Here is a 19,544-nt window from a genome sequence, read left to right on the forward strand (position 1 = left end):
GTAGAAGCTGTATTAGTGTGTGTGCTTTGTGTGTAAGGGGTTTGGGCAACATTTAATCAGTCATTGATGGGATTATTGTGGATATACAGTGAGGAAAATAAGTATTTGAACACCCTGCTATTTTGCAAGTTCTCCCACTAAGAAATCATGGAGGGGTCTGAAATTGTCATCGTAGGTGCATGTCCACTGTGGGAGACATAATCTAAAAAAAAAAATCCAGAAATCACAATGTATGATTTTTTTACTATTTATTTGTATGATACAGCTGCAAATAAGTATTTGAACACCTGAGAAAGTCAATGTTAATATTTGGTACAGTAGCCTTTGTTTGCAATTACAGAGGTCAAACGTTTCCTGTAGTTTTTCACCAGGTTTGCACACAGTGCAGGAGGGATTTTGGCCCACTCCTCCACACAGATCTTCTCTAGATCAGTCAGGTTTCTGGCCTGTCGCTGAGAAACACGGAGTTTGAGCTCCCTCCAAAGATTCTCTATTGGGTTTAGGTCTGGAGACTGGCTAGGCCATGCCAGAACCTTGATATGCTTCTTACAGAGCCACTCCTTGGTTATACTGGCTGTGTGCTTCGGGTCATTGTCATGTTGGAAGACCCAGCCTCGACCCATCTTCAATGCTCTAACTGAGGGAAGGAGGTTGTTCCCCAAAATCTCACAATACATGGCCCCGGTCATCCTCTCCTCAATACAGTGCAGTCGCCCTGTTCCATGTGCATAAAAACACCCCCAAAGCATGATGCTACCACCCTCATGCTTCACAGTAGGGATGGTGTTCTTGGGATCGTACTCATCATTCTTCTTCCTCCAAACACGTTTAGTGGAATTTTGACCCAAAAGTTCTATTTTGGTCTCATCTGACCACATGACTTTCTCCCATGACTCCTCTGGATCATCCAAATGGTCATTGGCAAACTTAAGACGTGCCTGGACATGTGCTGGTTTAAGCAGGGGAACCTTCCGTGCCATGCATGATTTCAAACCATGACGTCTTAGTGTATTACCAACAGTAACCTTGGAAACGGTGGTCCCAGTTCTTTTCAGGTCATTGACCAGCTCCTCCCATGTAGTTCTGGGCTGATTTCTCACCATTCTTAGGATCATTGATACCCCACGAGGTGAGATCTTGCATGGAGCCCCAGTCCGAGGGAGATTGACAGTCATGTTTAGCTTCTTCCATTTTCTAATGATTGCTCCAACAGTGGACCTTTTTTCACCAAGCTGCTTGGGAATTTCCCCGTAGCCCTTTCCAGCCTTGTGGAGGTGTACAATTTTGTCTGTAGTGTCTTTGGACAGCTCCCTGGTCTTGGCCATGTTAGTAGTTGGATTCTTACTGATTTTATGGGGTGGACAGGGGTCTTTATGCAGCTAACGACCTTAAACTGGTGCATCTAATTTAAGATAATAAATGTAGTGGAGGTGGACATTTTAAAGGCAGACTAACAGGTCTTTGAGGGTCAGAATTCTAGCTGAAAGACAGGTGTTCAAATACTTATTTGCAGCTGTATCATACAAATAAATAGTTTAAAAATCATATATTGTGATTTCTGGATTTTTTTTTTTAGATTATGTCTCTCACAGTGGACATGCACCTACGATGACAATTTCAGACCCCTCCATGATTTCTAAGTGGGAGAACTTGCAAAATAGCAGGGTGTTCAAATACTTATTTTCCTCACTGTACACTCGTCCATCTCCAGGTCAAAGGATGTTTGCTCTGCACAGGATATATGGAGCTACATGCAGCCTATTAATACCTTTCTGTTACACACAATAATTGAATAAAATCCTAAATAGTAAATGGCATTTCTATTCAGGTAAAGGGGTTAACTCATCATTAAACAGACTTAAACAGGACATTAATTATTCCGCTTGATTAGCTATAGTTGTTACACTAAATGGACAAAAGTATTAGGGCACAGGAATTTTCTGCCTATTTGTGGTTCCTTCCCAAAATGTTAACTTTAAGTTGGAAGCACACAATTGTAGGATTCTTGATATTTTGGTAGCATCAAATTTTCGCTTGACTTGATGCCCAAACCTGTTCCAGCATGACATTGCCCCTTTGCACAAAGCCAGCTCCATGAAGATATGCTTTACATGGGTGGGAGTAGATCTTGAGTGGCCTGCTATAGAGCTCTAAAATTGGATGAATCTGAACTCTGACTGCAGTCCAAACCTCCACACACCCTACATCAATACTTGACTTTACTAACACCCTTGTAGTTGAATGAGCACAAACCTCCACAAGCACACTCCAAAATCTGGTGGAACATCTCCCCAGAAGAGTGAAGATAATATAATTGCAAATGGAAATTGATTGTGAAATGGCAAACACTCATAACAGGTGAGCCCAGGAGGTAACAGACCAATGACAGGAACAAAACCAAAGAACGGGACAAAACCGAACTAAAATGCATATGGATAATAACCAGAACGGATCACAGCTGCTTTAACATAGAGTAGGAACATGAAATGTAACTATAAATAGCTCAAAATTACAGCACATTCTTTAATAAATAAAACTTGATCAATTGCTGTTGTATAAGAAAAAATAAACCACTTGCTGTTATAGGAAAACAGTGTAGATCCTCTGTGTGGGGCTTCATTACATCACCCTGTCATTGATTAATTTCCTGTAACAGCATGAGACGTGCGAGGGTTTTATGAATTATCATGAATCCATTAAAGACGTTCGGTTTTCATCCATCAAAAGATTGCTTTATTTTCAGAGATTTTTTCCTGCAGGGAAACATCCCGTTAACTGTTTACATGTGCTCTAATGAGAACAAATCACTCTGAGTGATAACGGAGGGAGACATGGACAGGAAGGCCCCTTTGTTCCATTCAAACTGGCAGTTTTTCGCGAAAGCCTGTCAGACTTCAGCAGATGTTTCTGATGGCGGCAGTCAATCGCGAGGAGATGTTTCGTGCAGTACAACTTGGATGTGAACAATTACTTCTCAGCCCCTTGTCAACTATGAGACACACACACCCCTTTACACACAGGCACACACACAGATGTTCTTCATGCCTGTTAGCTTGAAATGACAGCATCTGGAAAACATCCCCCCCTGTCACACAGGAAGTAGTCGATAGGCATGAGAGCCACAATGGCTTCTTTGTCCAAAAAAGCTTTTTTTATGTCGAAGTACTTAGAAATATGGTCCATTATAAGTCAGGAGTTCAGTGGTGCTTGTTTTTTATTTAAACAGAAGTCTTAAAAAAAGGCTACTTTACTTCGAACAGCTACTACACACTCGGCTATTCGTTATGCTCAGAAGCGTGCTTTGTGGAAACCCGAAGCCTGAATTCTGGAAAGAAAACACAGCGTTCGTGTTCATTGGATTGACAGCACCTGGTGCTGGAGTTTCCAAAGTACCAGAAACTTGTATGCTGTTTATCTTGGAGGGCTGAAGCGAACCTCCAGAACTCCGGGAAAAAGAAAAAAAAAAAAAAACAGTTCTTTTCAAATAGTCCTTCTTTCTATTCCTCTCTCTTTCTCTTTCTCTTTCTTTCTCTCCCCCTCTCCACTCTTTCAAACATTGCGCACAGTGACATTTAGCTTCTAATGGAGATTTATGAAGTTATCCGAACGCCTCTGGTGTTTAAAAGTTTGGAATCCCGCAAACGAGATACTTAGCGCCGGCTTTCCATAATGGGCTGTGAAGGCTGGAGCTTGGTGGAGGAAGTCTGAACTCTAATCGCCTTTATGTGTCATTGGTGCTCGTCGACAGCTCCCCATCTGTCATAGCGAGATACATCACACTCTTTTACACACACACACACACTGAAAGACAGAGATATGAAAATCCCCTATAGAAACTTTCCTTAGTCTCATTCTTGCTTGTTTCAATATCAATGCCGACCATTTATAAAAAAAAGGTGTGTTGTTACACTCACTGAGCACATTTTATGAGCGATCATGTTTGCCCAAGCCTCAGGATACATTATACATGAGATGCCCTCAAATCTACATAACAACACCAAATGATTTTTTTCCTGATGTTGTTGCAGGTTGTTTTTTTTTTTCACTTTCTCCATCACAGCTTTACCATCATCAGAATTGCTCTGCATGTAAATCCTGTACAAATCAGCCTATTGGTTAGTCATTTACACAGTATTCTGATTCTTGTTTGCACAACTGTGCAGTTCTCATGGCTAGTTAAGTGCGCAGTGGTCCTCATACGCTACTTATGTAGTGCTCATGGCACAGTAAATACTCTCCACTCAGAGGTGCACATCTGACAGGACTACTGATACACATTGAACCGGAAAGAAAAAAACATGCATCATGTAATAGACCTGGAACTTTATGTTGTGATATTTAAATACATTGCTGAATTTAACTATTTAAATTAGGTTTTGTAAATGTAGGTAAGAAAATCATGTTTTCTTTTACCCTGAAAGATAGGGAGGAACCAGTTGAGCATTGGTAGAGGATGGAGGGATCAGTGGTGCGGTGCTAGATGATGAGGTACAGTGTGTGGTGAGATAAGTGCTTTGAGGTAGAGGGGTGCTGATCCGTTTTTGGTTTTAAAGGTGAGCTTCAAAATTTCAGATCTAATGCGGGCAGCTGCAGGAGGCCAGTGGAGGGAGGGTAGCAGTATTGTGGGAAAACCTAGAAAGGTTGAAAACAAGATATTAACTGTCAAAGAATCAAGGCTATTGGTGCAAAGACTGTTTATAGCTACTATAACGTAAGTGTGAACAGGAACTGACATGTTTCACAAACATTAAATGGAAACAGAAACAGATGTTTATTACAACATCAATTCCAAAAAAGCCAGGACTCTAAGTGAAATATAAATAAAAACAGAATGCAATGATTTCAACTTATTTTTAAATCATATTTTATTTACAATAGAAAACATATCAAATGTTTAAACTGAGAAAACTTTCCATTTTAAGGAATGGAATCCCCCCAAAAAAATGGGACAGAGACAACAAAAAACTGGAAAAATCAGTACTGGATGCTCATGAACTTCGGGCCCTCAGATGAAATATTATTCTTCTTTAGGTCCAACTTAACTTAAAATGGACTGAGGCAACATAGAAAACACTTCTGTCATTTAATTAATTTTTAATTCTCTTTGGAAACAATAGATGTTGTGTCCTCTAGACTAAAAAAAGGAAAGGGACCATCCAGCTTGTTATTAGTACATAGTTCATGAGCCTGCATCTCTGAGGGTAAAGCCTACGTAAATGGTCTCATTAATGCCTACGAAACTGGCAGCTTGAAAAAATAGAAAGGCACCATCACTGCTGAAATGTATAGAAAGATTTTAGAGCACAAATGCTTGTATTCAGGCAAGGTCTGTTTCAGGATAGGCCTTGCATATTTCAGCAAGACAATGCTAAACTGCATACAGGATCTATTACAACAGCATAGTGCAGGTGCTGAACTGGTCCTGACTCTCCAGATCTTTTAACATCTGAAAACATTTACCACATTCTTAAATGAAAAACACCACAAATAAAACCCAGGACTGTTGACCATCTAGAATCCTGTATTAAAAACAAATTAGACTAAATTTCTCTTCCAAAACTCCAGCACCTGGTTTCTCAGTTACTAGACATATGCGGAGTGTTTTTGAAAGAAGAGGGAATGTTACACAGAGGTTAGCATGGCCTTGTCCTTACTTTTTAAGAGTTTTTGCTGCCATTATATTTAAAATGTCCATATACTTTTCTTAAAATGGTACATTTCCTCAGTTTAATCCTTTAAAAAAAAAAGTATGTTCTATTGTTGAATTAAATATGGGTTTAAAAAATTTGCTAAACTATTGCATTTTGTTATTATTTATACGGAATTGGGTTTGTATGATAGAAATTAAAAACTGTAAAAAAATATATATATATATACAGTAAATCACTCATACAGTTACTCTATTTGCAAAAAATAGAGAATGTATGCATATGCACTTTGGAAATGCCCTCCAAACTGAAAAACCCACCCGTATTCCAGTGTTGCATGTCTTATATTTGTATATTTCAATATGTGCAGCACATTTTTCAAACAATCTAGTCAACTGTCAGGAAATAATTTGGTCCTAAAATGTTTCATATTTTTTACATTGACTTTAGTGTTCCTCAGATAAGGATTATAGAGTGTAAGCGCTTTTATCTGTTTTTGTGTTTAGGTTTAGAGCACATCCTGTTGTGAATAAAGCTATTCTGTCAAAAACGATATCCAGATGTAAGCCCCAGTTCAGCAGCTGGATGCATGAAGGCGAGCCAGACACCACTGTTATGTGGCAGTGGCTTCAGGCCTGGAAGCGGCAGAAGAACACCTTGACGGCATCTCTGGCCTTACGGGAGAGAGAGAAGGTGAGGAGGTGAGGAGGAGGCACAGATCCAGCAGGCCAGCATGAAAGAGCTGGACAGGAATTCTGGGAAAGTTCCAGGCTCAGGCAGACAGCCAGCTGAAGCAGCTGTGCATTGCCAGTGCAGGTATCGTCATCTGGTTCATTATCTGTCATGCACTTCCTAAGTTTTATCTAAAAATATAAGCTTTTTTGGCAGGTTTTTTATATATATATATATATATATATATATATATATATATATATATATATATATATATAAACATCAATTAAGGAAAACTTACTCATGGTGTTCTTAGATACTTCATGCCGAGCTTGCATTTTTTTGTTTTCTTTTTTTCCTTTCTTTATTTATTTACTTTGTCATCTGTTAATTGCTATAGACTTTATGTTCTTTAATGTTCTCTTACAATTCTTTGAAAATGTACACCTACTTGTAATTTGTTTTGCGTGTGTGCCTTTATGTGCATTTTTCTTTCTTTTTTCCAGTCTCTCAGCATTCAGACTGTGTTTTAATTAAATAGGTGAGGTCGCACTGTTGTTTCCCTTAATTTCATGCCAATGTCATTTCAGCTGCCGAGGTGAGACTCAATGCCAGCCAAATCCGAGCCCATGAAACAGAGGCAGCGAATTGCGGGGAAAATAAAAAAAAAGCAAAGTAATAAAGTCTGCGTTCCAATAGAAAATGTTTATTGACCATTTTTAAAGCCCAGGAGAATGAGCTCCAAGGCCTGAAGGCTCGTCTCAAAGCATGTAAGAGTGAGTGAGTGAGAGAGAATGTGAGAGAAAGTGTGGATGAGCTGAAAGGACAGAATGAAGGTTTTTGTTTCGGGTCATAATAGAGAGAGAAAGAGATAGAGATGTTTTTATTGGTTTTGTTTTAATTCAGACATACTTTAGATTTTTCTCAGTAGTTTTCAAAGCGCAAAGGCCATGGACCTTGAGGTGCTTCTAATATCTTAAATTCCATAGCAACAAAAAAGAGAAGGAAATTATATATATATATATATATATATATATATATATATATATATATATATATATATATATATATATATATATGCGGATACATGTATACATGCGGATGTTCACATCAAACAGCAGAATTGGGGAAAAAATTGGATTGCTTTAAATTGTATTATTGAAAAGTATAATTTTAGAATCTCCTAAACATGAGGAAGAGCTGGAGGTGACCGTGCTAAAGATGTTGAGATTTTCATTGGGAGTGACGAGGATGGACAGGACTAGAAATTTGTTTAGGACAGCGCATGTAGGACGTTTTGGAGACAAGGTGAGGGAGGTGAGATTGAGATGGTTTGGACATGTGCAGAAGAGGGACATGGGGTATATCGGTAGGAGGATGCTGAGGATGAAGCACCAGGAAGGAGGAAAAGAGAAAGTCCAAGGAGGAGGTTTATGGATGTGGTGAGGGAAGACATGCAGGTAGATGGTTTAAAGAGGCAGATGTAGAGGACAGAGGGGTATGGAGACAGATGATCCTCTGTGGCGACCCCTCATGGGAGCAGCCCAAAGAAAAAATAGATGATTTTAGAAAATCCTAGAACAGTCACACACAACAATTTCATGGCTTTACAAGATTTACAATGGCATGAAGAACAAAAAGACTCTATTTGACGAAAGAGGTTGAAGAAGAATGCCTATGCTGGTTTGAGCTGATGCAGAATGGAAACCTAAATAATCACTCTTTGCAACTGTGGTGGGCAGAAAAGCATCTCAGAACTCAGGCAGATGGGCTACAAGTGGAGACAACCACATTTTGTCCCACTCACAGCAGCTGGAATATTGCATGTGGTTAGCTGCTTATGGAGCAATTTTTGGCCCAGACTTGGATTGCTCTGAATCCTGGAAAGCATGCCTATAAGTTAAGACATTAAGAAATACATTTTAAAAAATGGCTGAAATTTAAGAGAAACCGACAAATGAAGCTTCACTAAAACCAATCAATTTCAAATTATTATTATTCTCCTCCAAAAATGACAACCAGTGTATATTCACCATTTCACTGTACTTACACAGTTTCACAGTAACTTACTAATGCAGTACACACGGTTACAGCACTAATGCAAATATACAGTGAGGAAAATAAGTATTTGAACACCCTGGTATTTTGCAAGTTCTCCCACTTAGAAATCATGGAGGGGTCTGAAATTGTCATCGTAGGTGCATGTCCACTGTGAGAGAAATAATCTAAAAAAAAAAATCCAGAAATCACAATATATAATTTTTAAACTATTTATTTGTATGATACAGCTGCAAATAAGTATTTGAACACCTGTCTATCAGCTAGAATTCTGACCCTCAAAGACCTGTTAGTCTGCCTTTAAAATGTCCACCTCCACTACATTTATTATCCTAAATTAGATGCACCTGTTTGAGGTTGTTAGCTGCATAAAGACACCTGTCCACCCCATACAATCAGTAAGAATCCAACTACTAACATGGCCAAGACCAAAGAGCTGTACAAAGACACTAGAGACAAAATTGTACACCTCCACAAGGCTGGAAAGGGCTACGGGGAAATTGCCAAGCAGCTTGGTGAAAAAAGGTCCACTGTTGGAGCAATCATTACAAAATGGAAGAAGCTAAACATGACTGTCAATCTCCCTCGGACTGGGGCTCCATGCAAGATCTCACCTCGTGGGGTCTCAATGATCCTAAGGTAGGTGATAAATCAGCCCAGAACTACACGGGAGAAGCTGGTCAATGACCTGAAAAGAGCTGGGACCACTGTTTCCAAGGTTTCTGTTGGTAATACACTAAGACGTCATGGTTTGAAATCATGCATGGCACGGAAGGTTCCCCTGCTTAAACCAGCACATGTCCAGGCACATCTTAAGTTTGCCAATGACCATTTGGATGATCCAGAGGAGTCATGGGAGAAAGTCATGTGGTCAGATGAGACCAAAATAGAACTTTTGGGTCATAATTCCACCAAACGTGTTTGGAGGAAGAAGAATGATGAGTACCATCCCAAGAACACCATCCCTACTGTGAAGCATGGGGATGGTAGCATCATGCTTTGGGGGTGTTATTCTGCACATGGGACAGGGTGACTGCACTGTATTAAGGAGAGGATGACCGGGGCCATGTATTGCGAGATTTTGGGGAACAACCTTCTTTCCTCAGTTAGAGCATTGAAGATGGGTCGAGGCTGGGTCTTCCAACATGACAATGACCCGAAGCACACAGCCAGGATAACCAAGGAGTGGCTCTGTAAGAAGCATATCAAGGTTCTGGCGTGGCCTAGCCAGTCTCCAGACCTAAACCCAATAGAGAATCTTTGGAGGGAGCTCAAACTCTGTGTTTCTCAGCAACAGGCCAGAAACCTGACTGATCTAGAGAAGATCTGTGTGGAGGAGTGGGCCAAAATCCCTCCTGCAGTGTGTGCAGACCTGGTGAAAAACTACAGGAAACGTTTGACCTCTGTAATTGCAAACAAAGGCTCCTGTACCAAATATTAACATTGACTTTCTCAGGTGTTCAAATACTTATTTGCAGCTGTATCATACAAATAAATAGTTAAAAAATCATACATTGTGATTTCTGGATTTTTTTTTTTAGATTATGTCTCTCACAGTGGACATGCACCTACGATGACAATTTCAGACCCCTCCATGATTTCTAAGTGGGAGAACTTGCAAAATAGCAGGGTGTTCAAATACTTATTTTCCTCACTGTATATATTTTACAGTTTTCTAAAATCATGTGAATGTTAACTTGAACAGGTTTTATTTTTTTTTTATTTGATGACATGCTCCAACAGTCTCTCTTATATAACATGTGAGCACACGATGGTCTGGCAGGAGAAGCGAGATTTGCTTTGGACGAGCTGGTGAAGTGAGAATATTTTTTTTTGGCAATGTGTAAAACAAAGGCCTATTCAATGAGCAAGAACAGCACCAGTGATAAAGAGCGCACGAGCATATATAAGCTTGCTGTTGAGGGTTGTCTTTTTTTTTAATAAATTACAATAAATCTGCCTGCAAAATGAAGGTCTTTTGTGCTGGCGATGGAGCCAAAGTAAAAGCGGCATGAGCTGAAGGTGGCGGCTGTGGAGAAAGAAACCGTGGGTACGACCCCATTTTGAAAAGAATCATGGTTTTCCTGTGGCACAGATGAAAGGATCTTGTAGAAGGAGCACTTTTGGGTCCATAGTGTTCTGGTTTCTTGGAAATGACAAAAGCCATTCTTGCCTCTTATCTGGCCAACATGAGTGTCTCTGCAATCGGCCTCTGAATTTGTACCGAGTAATGAAAGCTGGATGACTAAAGAAATAGATCTCAGGAATTGTCTGGTACAAACTGCAGGTGTGTGTGTGTGTGTGTGTGTGTGTGTGTGTGTGTGTGTGTGTGTGTGTGTGTGTGTTTTGTAAGGAGTAGAGCAGGTAGCTCAGCTGACGGCACTAAAAGCCTCTGTGGAGGAACTAAAGCAGAAGAGTGGCGGAGAAAGCACAATAAAAGCCTCTGGCTTCAATTATGTCTCATGGCAACAATGATGGCAGACTGTAACCTGCTTCCTTATTTCTCCTTTCTTTCTTTCTTTCTTTCTTTCTCTCTTTCTTTCTTTCTTTCTTTCTTTCTTTCTTTCTTTCTTTCTTTCTTTCTTTCTTTCTTTCTTTCTTCATTTTGTACTCAGGCTCTATTTCTTTTTCTTCACCTTTATTACTAGAGATATTGCACTCCAGCAGAGTGCTCCTCTACTGCCCTCTAGAGGACCTCATTTTAAAACTCTAGATTTCGATCAAAGCATCGCTCTGTGAACTAAAGTGCAGCAAATTTTAAGGATAATAAGTGCTTTTTTTTTCTTTTCTTTTTTTTTAACCCCTTGCTCAAGTGGATGGCCTGGAGGACCAAACTCAGAGATTATGTGCAGTGTAGAGATTGGCGGAGCAGCAGGGGTTTGAGCTGAGAGAGTCTCCGGGTAACTTGAACTTCGGCTGTGTAAGAGATCTGGCTGATTTATCTTTAATCACCAAGATATCAAAAAATAAATCCCTGTGCTTTGTTGAATAAGGAAGTCCGTCTGAGCCGAATTGTGTCTCTGTAACACGCAATACTCCATGCTGTTATAGGAAAAGGTGATTATGGGCCTAGAACAGCACGTCCAATATAAGAAGCTCTTTCTCATACTGCATTAATAAAAATAATTATAATAGTTCTGTATCCATTTATTGTTACTTTAATGTTATTTTTGAAGATCTGAATATAAAATAAAACCATATAAGTTCAAACACATTCTTCTTATAATTCTTTAATTTATAAATGATAACCTTTTTTACTTATTATAGAGCAGGATTTGTTTATAGTAACAATATCTAACATAGTAGTATAATATACACTTTATCCAGATGTGACTTTCCCTCTGGGATAAAAAAAGTAATCTCAGTCAAACACATTACTGTTCTCCTGTTGTAACCTGTTATAACCAGTCATTCCCTCAGCAGCCTAACAAGTTACTCTTAATACCAAAGTGTAAATTCCTCTGTCCTGAATACATCAGAAAGTTTCAAACAACAGCTTTACCAGTTACAAAGCAGTGAAACTCACATAACTGTTAAATAAATATTCCTGCTTATTTGTAGTTTTTGTATATAAAATGAGTCCTTACTATATATAAAAACGAGCACATTGATATAAACCTGCGATTTGCAGCTGCACTATAGTCAGAGCACCTTACCATTCGTATCAATTTGCATGTCTGATCTTTGGCTTGAATTGGTAACGCTGATGTCAAAATATTGTTGAGTTTCTTTCTCGATTTTGCCTTTTACATTTCGAACGGATTCTGGAGATCATTTGTAATGACACTTGAGGCACATTTCCCTTTTTATTTCTTTCTGAAACCATGGGGGATGCAAACAGACGTGACAGTGAAATTCATTGAACATTGTGTTTCTGTATTGTTCAGATAAACTACTTAAGGCTCACAGTGGCTCTCTTAATGAGTCTGGTTTGGTTTTGTTTTGTTAAAGTTCTAGCAGTTTTCTAGCAAGGATAATTGAACTCTTGCACTTCTGCTGCAGTGTTATGCAACGTTTCTTTGAAAATGTAAAGCACTATATTATCACACAGTTGGATTGTGTACGAATGACTCATCCACTTATTCTCAGTTGTCAGTTTAAGCTCGGAGGTTTGATCAAAAGTGCTCTTTTCCACTGATAGAGCAGGTAAACGATGGGGAACTGAAGTTGGGGGGCAGTTCTTTGTGCAGAGCAAGAGATATGATCCAAACTGTACAGGCAGGAAGTGAACTGTTGGAGGTGAATGTGATAAACAGGCAGCTCAATGTATACATCATTTTAGCCCTTAAGGAAAAGTCGAGCTCTACTGAGCTGATAGCTGGGGCAAGTGGAGTGGAGAAGTTTAAAAAAAGAAAAAAACAGAGAGAGAGAGAGAGAGAAAGAGAGAGAGAGAGAGAGAGAGAGAGAGAGAGAGAGAGAGAGAGAGAGAGAGAGAGAGAGAGAGAGAGAGAGAGAGAAAACACAGGTAAAACATCTCTCCTCTTTCCTGTCAGGCCAGCTAATGGTGCCTCAGCTGTTATGTCAGCTTTCCTGATATCACAGCCTGAAAGCGGTGTGCTCGTCCGACTACCTCGAGCCCTGGAGCTGAAAGTCTTTGACGAGTAGTTGAAGTGGAGCTGTGGACTCACCCGAGCGCAGCAGGACACGGCGGAAGAGATGAAGGCCAAGCTTAAGGAGTTTAAGAGGTAAAATGCCTTTAAACCCTTTAGTTAAATGCTTAAGGGCTTTATTTTTTCTTTACGCCAACGTGATTCCTTCTGCATTTTATTCCGTGGCAAAGCAATAGACACATGTTAAGTGATAATTGTTTATAAACCTCCCTTATTTGGTCTTTGGCAGACGCCTCCCACAATTCAATTCCAGCCTATCAAATAACAGCTGTGAAAAGAGAAGAGTACGGGCTGAGGTACACGTCCTAAAAGACATGTGAACTCCACCAGCTGTTCATAAATGTGCCACAGAGCAACACACCACACTTGGAGTAAAAAGCTATTTGAGCTCAAACACACATGACTGGGTAGGTGTGTTTGAAAGAGAGAGAGAGAGAGAGAGAGAGAGAGAGAGAGAGAGAGAGAGAGAGAGAGAGAGGGGGGGGGGGGTACAGGGAGAGAGAAAGAGAAAGAGAGAGGTACAGGGAGGAAGGAGGGGAGAGAGAAGAAAGAAAGAAAGAAAGAAAGAAAGAAAGAAAGAAAGAAAGAAAGAAAGAAAGAAAGAAAGAAAGAAAGAAAGAAAGAAAGAAAGAGGTAGAGGGAGGGAGAGAGAGAAAGAGAAAGGTACAGGGAGGAAGGAGGGGAGAGAGAAGAAAGAAAGAAAGAAAGAAAGAAAGAAAGAAAGAAAGAAAGAAAGAGAGAGAGAGAGAGAGAGAGAGAGAGAGAGAGAGAGAGAGAGAGAGAGAGAGAGAATAAAATGCTTAAAAATCTAGCAAAACTGAGTTGCAGATCAAAAGCTGAAAAATACAAAAATATATGAGAAACAATATTAAAGGAAACAGAGGTAAATCAAATGGAAAAAAGAATCTATAGTTGAATTGGTGTTTGACGAGTGCAGTAAAATTTTGATAAAAGTATAAAAAAAGCAGAATATCATAAACATATGGAGGACTTCCTGTTTGTACCCCTCTCGCACCTTTTCACATTTGTGTGCCGTTATATCCAGAACCTGATTTTGAAATGATGTTGTGAATCAACACAACCTATAATACTGAAGTGGCACAACATATTAATGAAGCCTGCTAAGCTAGATAGAAAATTGAATAGGTAAGTGTTATGATTGCATTAGTATTAACCCCCTACCGGTGCAGACAATCACCATTAGAATCTACTTAATCAGCCGAATAGAGTCGAGCTGCGTGCAAACGTGTCACATGAGCGATCAGAGCAAGTTATATAAAAGCATCAATCAGGAGTTTGGTTGGAAAAAAATTTTCTCCGTCGTGGAAAACAAAAAATTATTTAAGAATTTTAAAGAATGTTGAATAGCTGTGATCCACTGAGAATCAGTACAGGTGAAGAAGGGATTGATAAAAAATGCAATCAAAAACAGTAACACTTATTACGAGACTACCACCAACATGCTTCAAGCTATTTCATAAATCTTTCTTCCATTTCTATATTAAGGGTTATATTGCACTACTATATGTTATGGGTTGTCATACACTATACAGTGGTTCACCGGAACTCGCGGGGGTTACGTTCTAAGACCCCCGGAAAATCCACAAATTTTTGACGCGCCCCCGCAGCCCCTATGGTATCTTAGTGAATTCATTTAGACATGGTCACTTTAATACAATAGTGTTTTTAAAAAATTTATAAAATTTTGTTAGTGAAAACATAGTTTAAAATCTTATTCCTAACGTTCCTGAACATTTGATCCCGCTGTGGGTTTTGGCGAATTTTGAGATCGTGCGCAACTTGCTGTTCGTTAGGTTCCAAACGTAAACCCGCGATTTTTCCGAGCTGCGAATTATCACTGGTTGACTGTAAAGTCAATAGTTTGACACTTGACCTTAAGATTTGTGTGTGCATTTTAAACACCCCATTTCACAATAAGTTCCCATTATCCCTTATAATAATTTCCACTCTTCTGGGAAGACGTTCCAGTAGATTTTAGCGTGTGCTTGTGGAGGTTTGTGCTCATTCAACTACAAGGGTGTTGGTAGTCACGTACTGATGTAGGGTGAGGAGGTCTGCAGTTTAGTCAGAGTTCTTATTCATCCAATGGTGTTTAATAGGGTAGAGGTTAGAAAGCAGGCCACCCAAGATCTTTCACTCTAACTCACAAAGTATTTCTTCATAGAGCTGGCATTGTGCACAGGGGTATCATCATGCTCGAACAGGTTTGGTTTTCCTAGATCAAGTGAAGGGAAATTTTAATTCTAGCTCATCTAAACAGATCCTATACAATTATATGCCTCCAGCTTTTTGTCAATAGTTTGGGAAGGAACCGCATAAAATCTGGAAACAATCAGGTGTCCATAGAGTTTATACAATTCATTAGAAGGCAGAATTGTAACATTACAAAAATGTGGGAAACATGATGGAGGTGAATATTTATGTAAGCCATTTTTTTTTTAAATACCGACAAGGTATTTCTGCTCTCTTAGATAAAAGGATTTTTTTCCTTTTTTTTTTTTTTTTTTTTTTAAATACAAGCCTGTTTCCTGTCCACAGCCATATAATCTACCTGTCCAGCTATCAGGAATGCTGACATTCAAGCGCTTATTACCGTTAAAAGGTGCCATGTAGGTGAATAGAAACCTGTGCTGCTTTCTTCAAAGCCACTCAGAGCACTAACAGAGGGCTGACAGTGACGAGGGGGAAAAATAATCATGCTGCATTATCATGTATACAATAATAACAGGGTTGGACTAGCTGCTCCTGCTATCTTCTATATCAGGTGTCACTCATTTCTGCTAAAAGAGGGTCAGGGAGAGCCAAGCGTGCTGTAAATTACAGCTTGACATCTTTACCAATACCCCAACATTTACATGGTTAACTCTTTTATTTTTCCCAGGGTCATGATCAGAGATTGCATTCAAACTACAGTTTAATTATACTGTAAAGCCTTTGGATATACCAAATAAACGCAGTGCTCATTTCCAGATGTTGAGTTTCAGTTACTGGAATTAGACATCATGAACTCAAATTTATTGCAAATAGTATTTTTTGGACAAATCAGCAGCAATACACATAAGACGAGAGTTGCTTAGATTTTTTTTTCCATTAATTTAATTAACCTAGACAAATTGACATTAAGGGAGGTGGTCACTTTAAAATTAAAATAGTTCACTGGAACCCCCTAAAAAATGTTGGTGGAAAAAGGTCAATAAGCATGTCTCGTATAACTCTACTCAATTATTTCCTCTCCCCAATGGTTAATACCAGATAAATCAGATTTCATGCAGATGCCAAGTTTTCTATTCGTGTTCCATCAGTATGTCTTACTATGTCATTCTCCATTTTACCACAAGACGCCGCTGTTTTGCTTCTTTTGATCAAATATCAGAAAGTGTGTGTGTGTGTGTGTGTGTGTGTGTGTGTGTATAAACAGGAAGCAAAAAGGTTGAAACTTAATTAATAAAAAGTATACGAAAATTAATGGCCAACATTGTGGTGTGATTAAGCACGGTTACTATTAGGAGGTACAAACTGGTAAAATAAATAAATAAAAATACACTTACATGTGCTTCATCACAACACTCCATTGTTGAGTCCTTCTCCAATATAAAAGCATGCATCTGTGTTCATATGTTATATATAGTTTATCTCAGTCTTTAGACATTAAATACTTTACAGAAAGGAAGGGGATCTCGAGAAAACTAATAAAAAGTAGACAGTGTATGATATGCAAGAGGTATCCTTCCTTCCTTGTCCAGAATAAGCTCATGAGAAGAGAGGGAAGAAGGGGGGCAGCTTTATATATATTTAAATATAAGACAAAAAAGAAGACAAAAAAGGAACACTGCATTGTGGAGCTGGGTTTATTGAGCTGGGATGAGCAGAAGTGACAAACCAAAAGGTCAAATCAATCAATCAACAGGATGTGTTTAATCTTTTATACACCTCAAACATACTGATGAACCAAAAGACTGCTAATAAACCAATAACCATTATGGACTGTCCACACTTCGGGCAAAAATAAACCGGTCCTCCCCCAACCTGAAAGAAAAAAAAAAAGAAAAATAATAATAAATTCAGCAAACAAATAAATAGTGTCTGTGTGTGTGTGTGTGTGTGTGAAAGATATCTTTTACACTTTACACACTACCTGGTGCTGCCCCAGTTGTCCACAGAGCTCTGGGCAGCAGAGCGCAGCATCCACAGCGTGTTCAGGACCTGACCACCTCCAGGTAAACTGAAACACTGACCTACCCATGTAGTGCACGATCCTGCAAAGAACAATAAAATAAAAAATAAAAAGATCTATTATGGGAGCCTGTACAGCTACAATCCTGCACCAACCTCCATCAGCCTGCACATACCTGACACACTTGCAGAAAAAGTAGTCATATATTGCTATCAAATCACAGCTTCAACTGAGACAAGAACCAGATGTACTGCAACGGTGTAATAAGCAACGTAGATCCAGTACCAGTTACACACACAGAAGGCAATCTGGTAACCTATAACGCTCGGCTTAGAAAATAAACAAGTATATGGAGCTAAAGCACAGGAAGCCAAAGCTGAAATGCTGCACCAAGCATGTATTAAGCTGCAACTCAGGTGTTCAATAGAGTTGAGATCAGAGGTCTATAACAGGCCACTCAAGATATTGCTCTCCAATCCATAGAAACCATATCTCCATGGAGCTCACTTTGGAGAAAGGGACATCATGTCATGCCACAACAGGTTTAAGTCTCCTAGGTCAATGTGAGGGGAACGTTTCATGCTACTAAATGCAGAGCAGACATCCTGTACCATGCCTCCAGCTATGGACTAACAGTTTGGGGTTGCTGGAAAAGTCAGGGGTCCCAATACTTTTGTACACAATGTACATAATCCCAGTAAAAACCTATGATGCTTGTATTAGAAAACTGCACCATGAAGACATTCATCTGCATTTTGAGCCATGAACATTGATCAGTGAAAAGCATTCATATTAGTAAGAAAAACACTTTAAAATGAATGACTGGATTCTTCAGGACCAGAGATGATCTGCTTAGGAGTGTCAGGAGGACCTTCTCAGCTGCAGCCATTCAAATACCCACATTCAATGACGTCTTTAAACTGGTGCTCACTTAAGTCAAGTCAAGTTTATTTCTATAGCGCTTTTCACAACAGACATTGTCTAAAAGCAGCTTTACAGAATTTAACAGTTAAGGTGACCGATGTGTATTTATCCCTGATGAGCAACCATGACGACTGTAGCCAGGAAAAACTCCCTTAGACGTTAAGAAGAAACCTTGAGAGGAACCATACTCAAAAGGGGAATCCATCCTCATTTGGGTGACATTAATAGTGTGATTATAGTCTTTAAACAATACAGAACACTGGAGAGTGAGAACTAACATGAGTACTGGAATGTAAGATTATGAGTAATGTCCTTTTACAGTAATTTGTGCACTTAGTCTGCATACAGATTCCAATTCGCATCATGAAAACGTGTGCTCGATATGACACCATGAAAGAAGGGGACGCTATGGGGGCTGTTGAATGGTAGCCCGGGCTAATGATGAGAACCTTGGAGGCTGTTCTGGTTTTTCTTCGAGTTTTGGCATGTCGAGTTCATATCCAGGTTGTCAAGTTAAAACAGTAAAAGGTAAACATGTGATGCTACTGATGGGACCAGTGCTGCATTTACTAAATGATTAAAGATAAGCATTAATCAACATGTATTCCTAATTATTTAGATGAAGGACGACTTGAAACAATGTGGAACTCATGCATTAGTTGGGCATCACTTCTCATGCCAGATGTTCCTAAACCCCTTTTTTCTGCAACTGAATTTATTTTGCTGCTCTGCATCACACACGCGCGAGCTCTGGTAATTATCTGATGATTGCGATCTGGTGATTGGAAAAGTTGGCTTTACTCGTTACCTTTCGCCCACACTACTGAAAACGCGATGGTGGGCTGCGGGCTGTTACTGACCACCCCAAACACTTTAGCCTCGCGCTCTAGACCCGCCGCACCGCGCACGCTCTCCACCGCCGTCCGGTACACCCCTCTCACTTCCGGTCCAACGGCGCTAAGGTGCAAATGGGATCCGAGCTCACTGCGCCATTTCCCTGTCACGTTACAGTCCAAAACCTACATTAACATGGCCAAAAAAAACAAAAACATCAAAACAAATGTCATTGGTTCCTTTTTGTGCACAACAATAATTTTCCTTAAATGTTCTTTTCTTACTTTTCTTTCAGAATCCTGCAGTAAAACTTGCCCAGTAATTATCTGCGATGTTCCTAACGCAAGCACGAACAAATACACAGTAAACGGCTTCATGGTGATACTAAGCGCATGCGCAATAGACGCTTCATGTTTATTGCAAACCTATTTAACTCTTGACCAATCCAAGAAGTCATTGATTAATTAGCTTATAGCCCCGCCCACATAGTGTTCTGAAATTCCACATGGAAGTAAAGCCAGGTGCACAACAAATTTAGAAAATCCTAAAAGATTCCTATAATCCTAGCCTAAAATCTATAGTCTGATAGCTGGTTTAATATTT

General features: G+C 39.4%; 1 protein-coding gene and 1 long non-coding RNA gene across 2 annotated transcripts in view; both read right to left on the reverse strand.

Annotated features, from left to right (window-relative positions):
- The window catches only part of LOC310741112, a 318,731-nt gene that overhangs the window by 67,311 nt on the left and 231,876 nt on the right, over positions 1–19,544 (reverse strand). The gene's annotated exons all lie outside the window — the stretch shown is intronic.
- On the reverse strand, positions 16,844–19,376 carry avd (avidin). Its single transcript, XM_083569453.1, has 4 exons — positions 19,226–19,376; positions 18,916–19,126; positions 17,145–17,265; positions 16,844–17,035 (listed from the first exon to the last, which is right to left on the reverse strand). Exons 1-4 carry the CDS (start codon positions 19,316–19,318, stop codon positions 16,987–16,989), a joined length of 474 nt encoding a protein of 157 aa, XP_083425579.1. The 5' UTR covers positions 19,319–19,376; the 3' UTR covers positions 16,844–16,986.

This window comes from Silurus aristotelis (genome assembly GCF_946808225.1).
Source record: "Silurus aristotelis genome assembly, chromosome: 18".
Classification (NCBI taxonomy): domain Eukaryota; kingdom Metazoa; phylum Chordata; class Actinopteri; order Siluriformes; family Siluridae; genus Silurus; species Silurus aristotelis.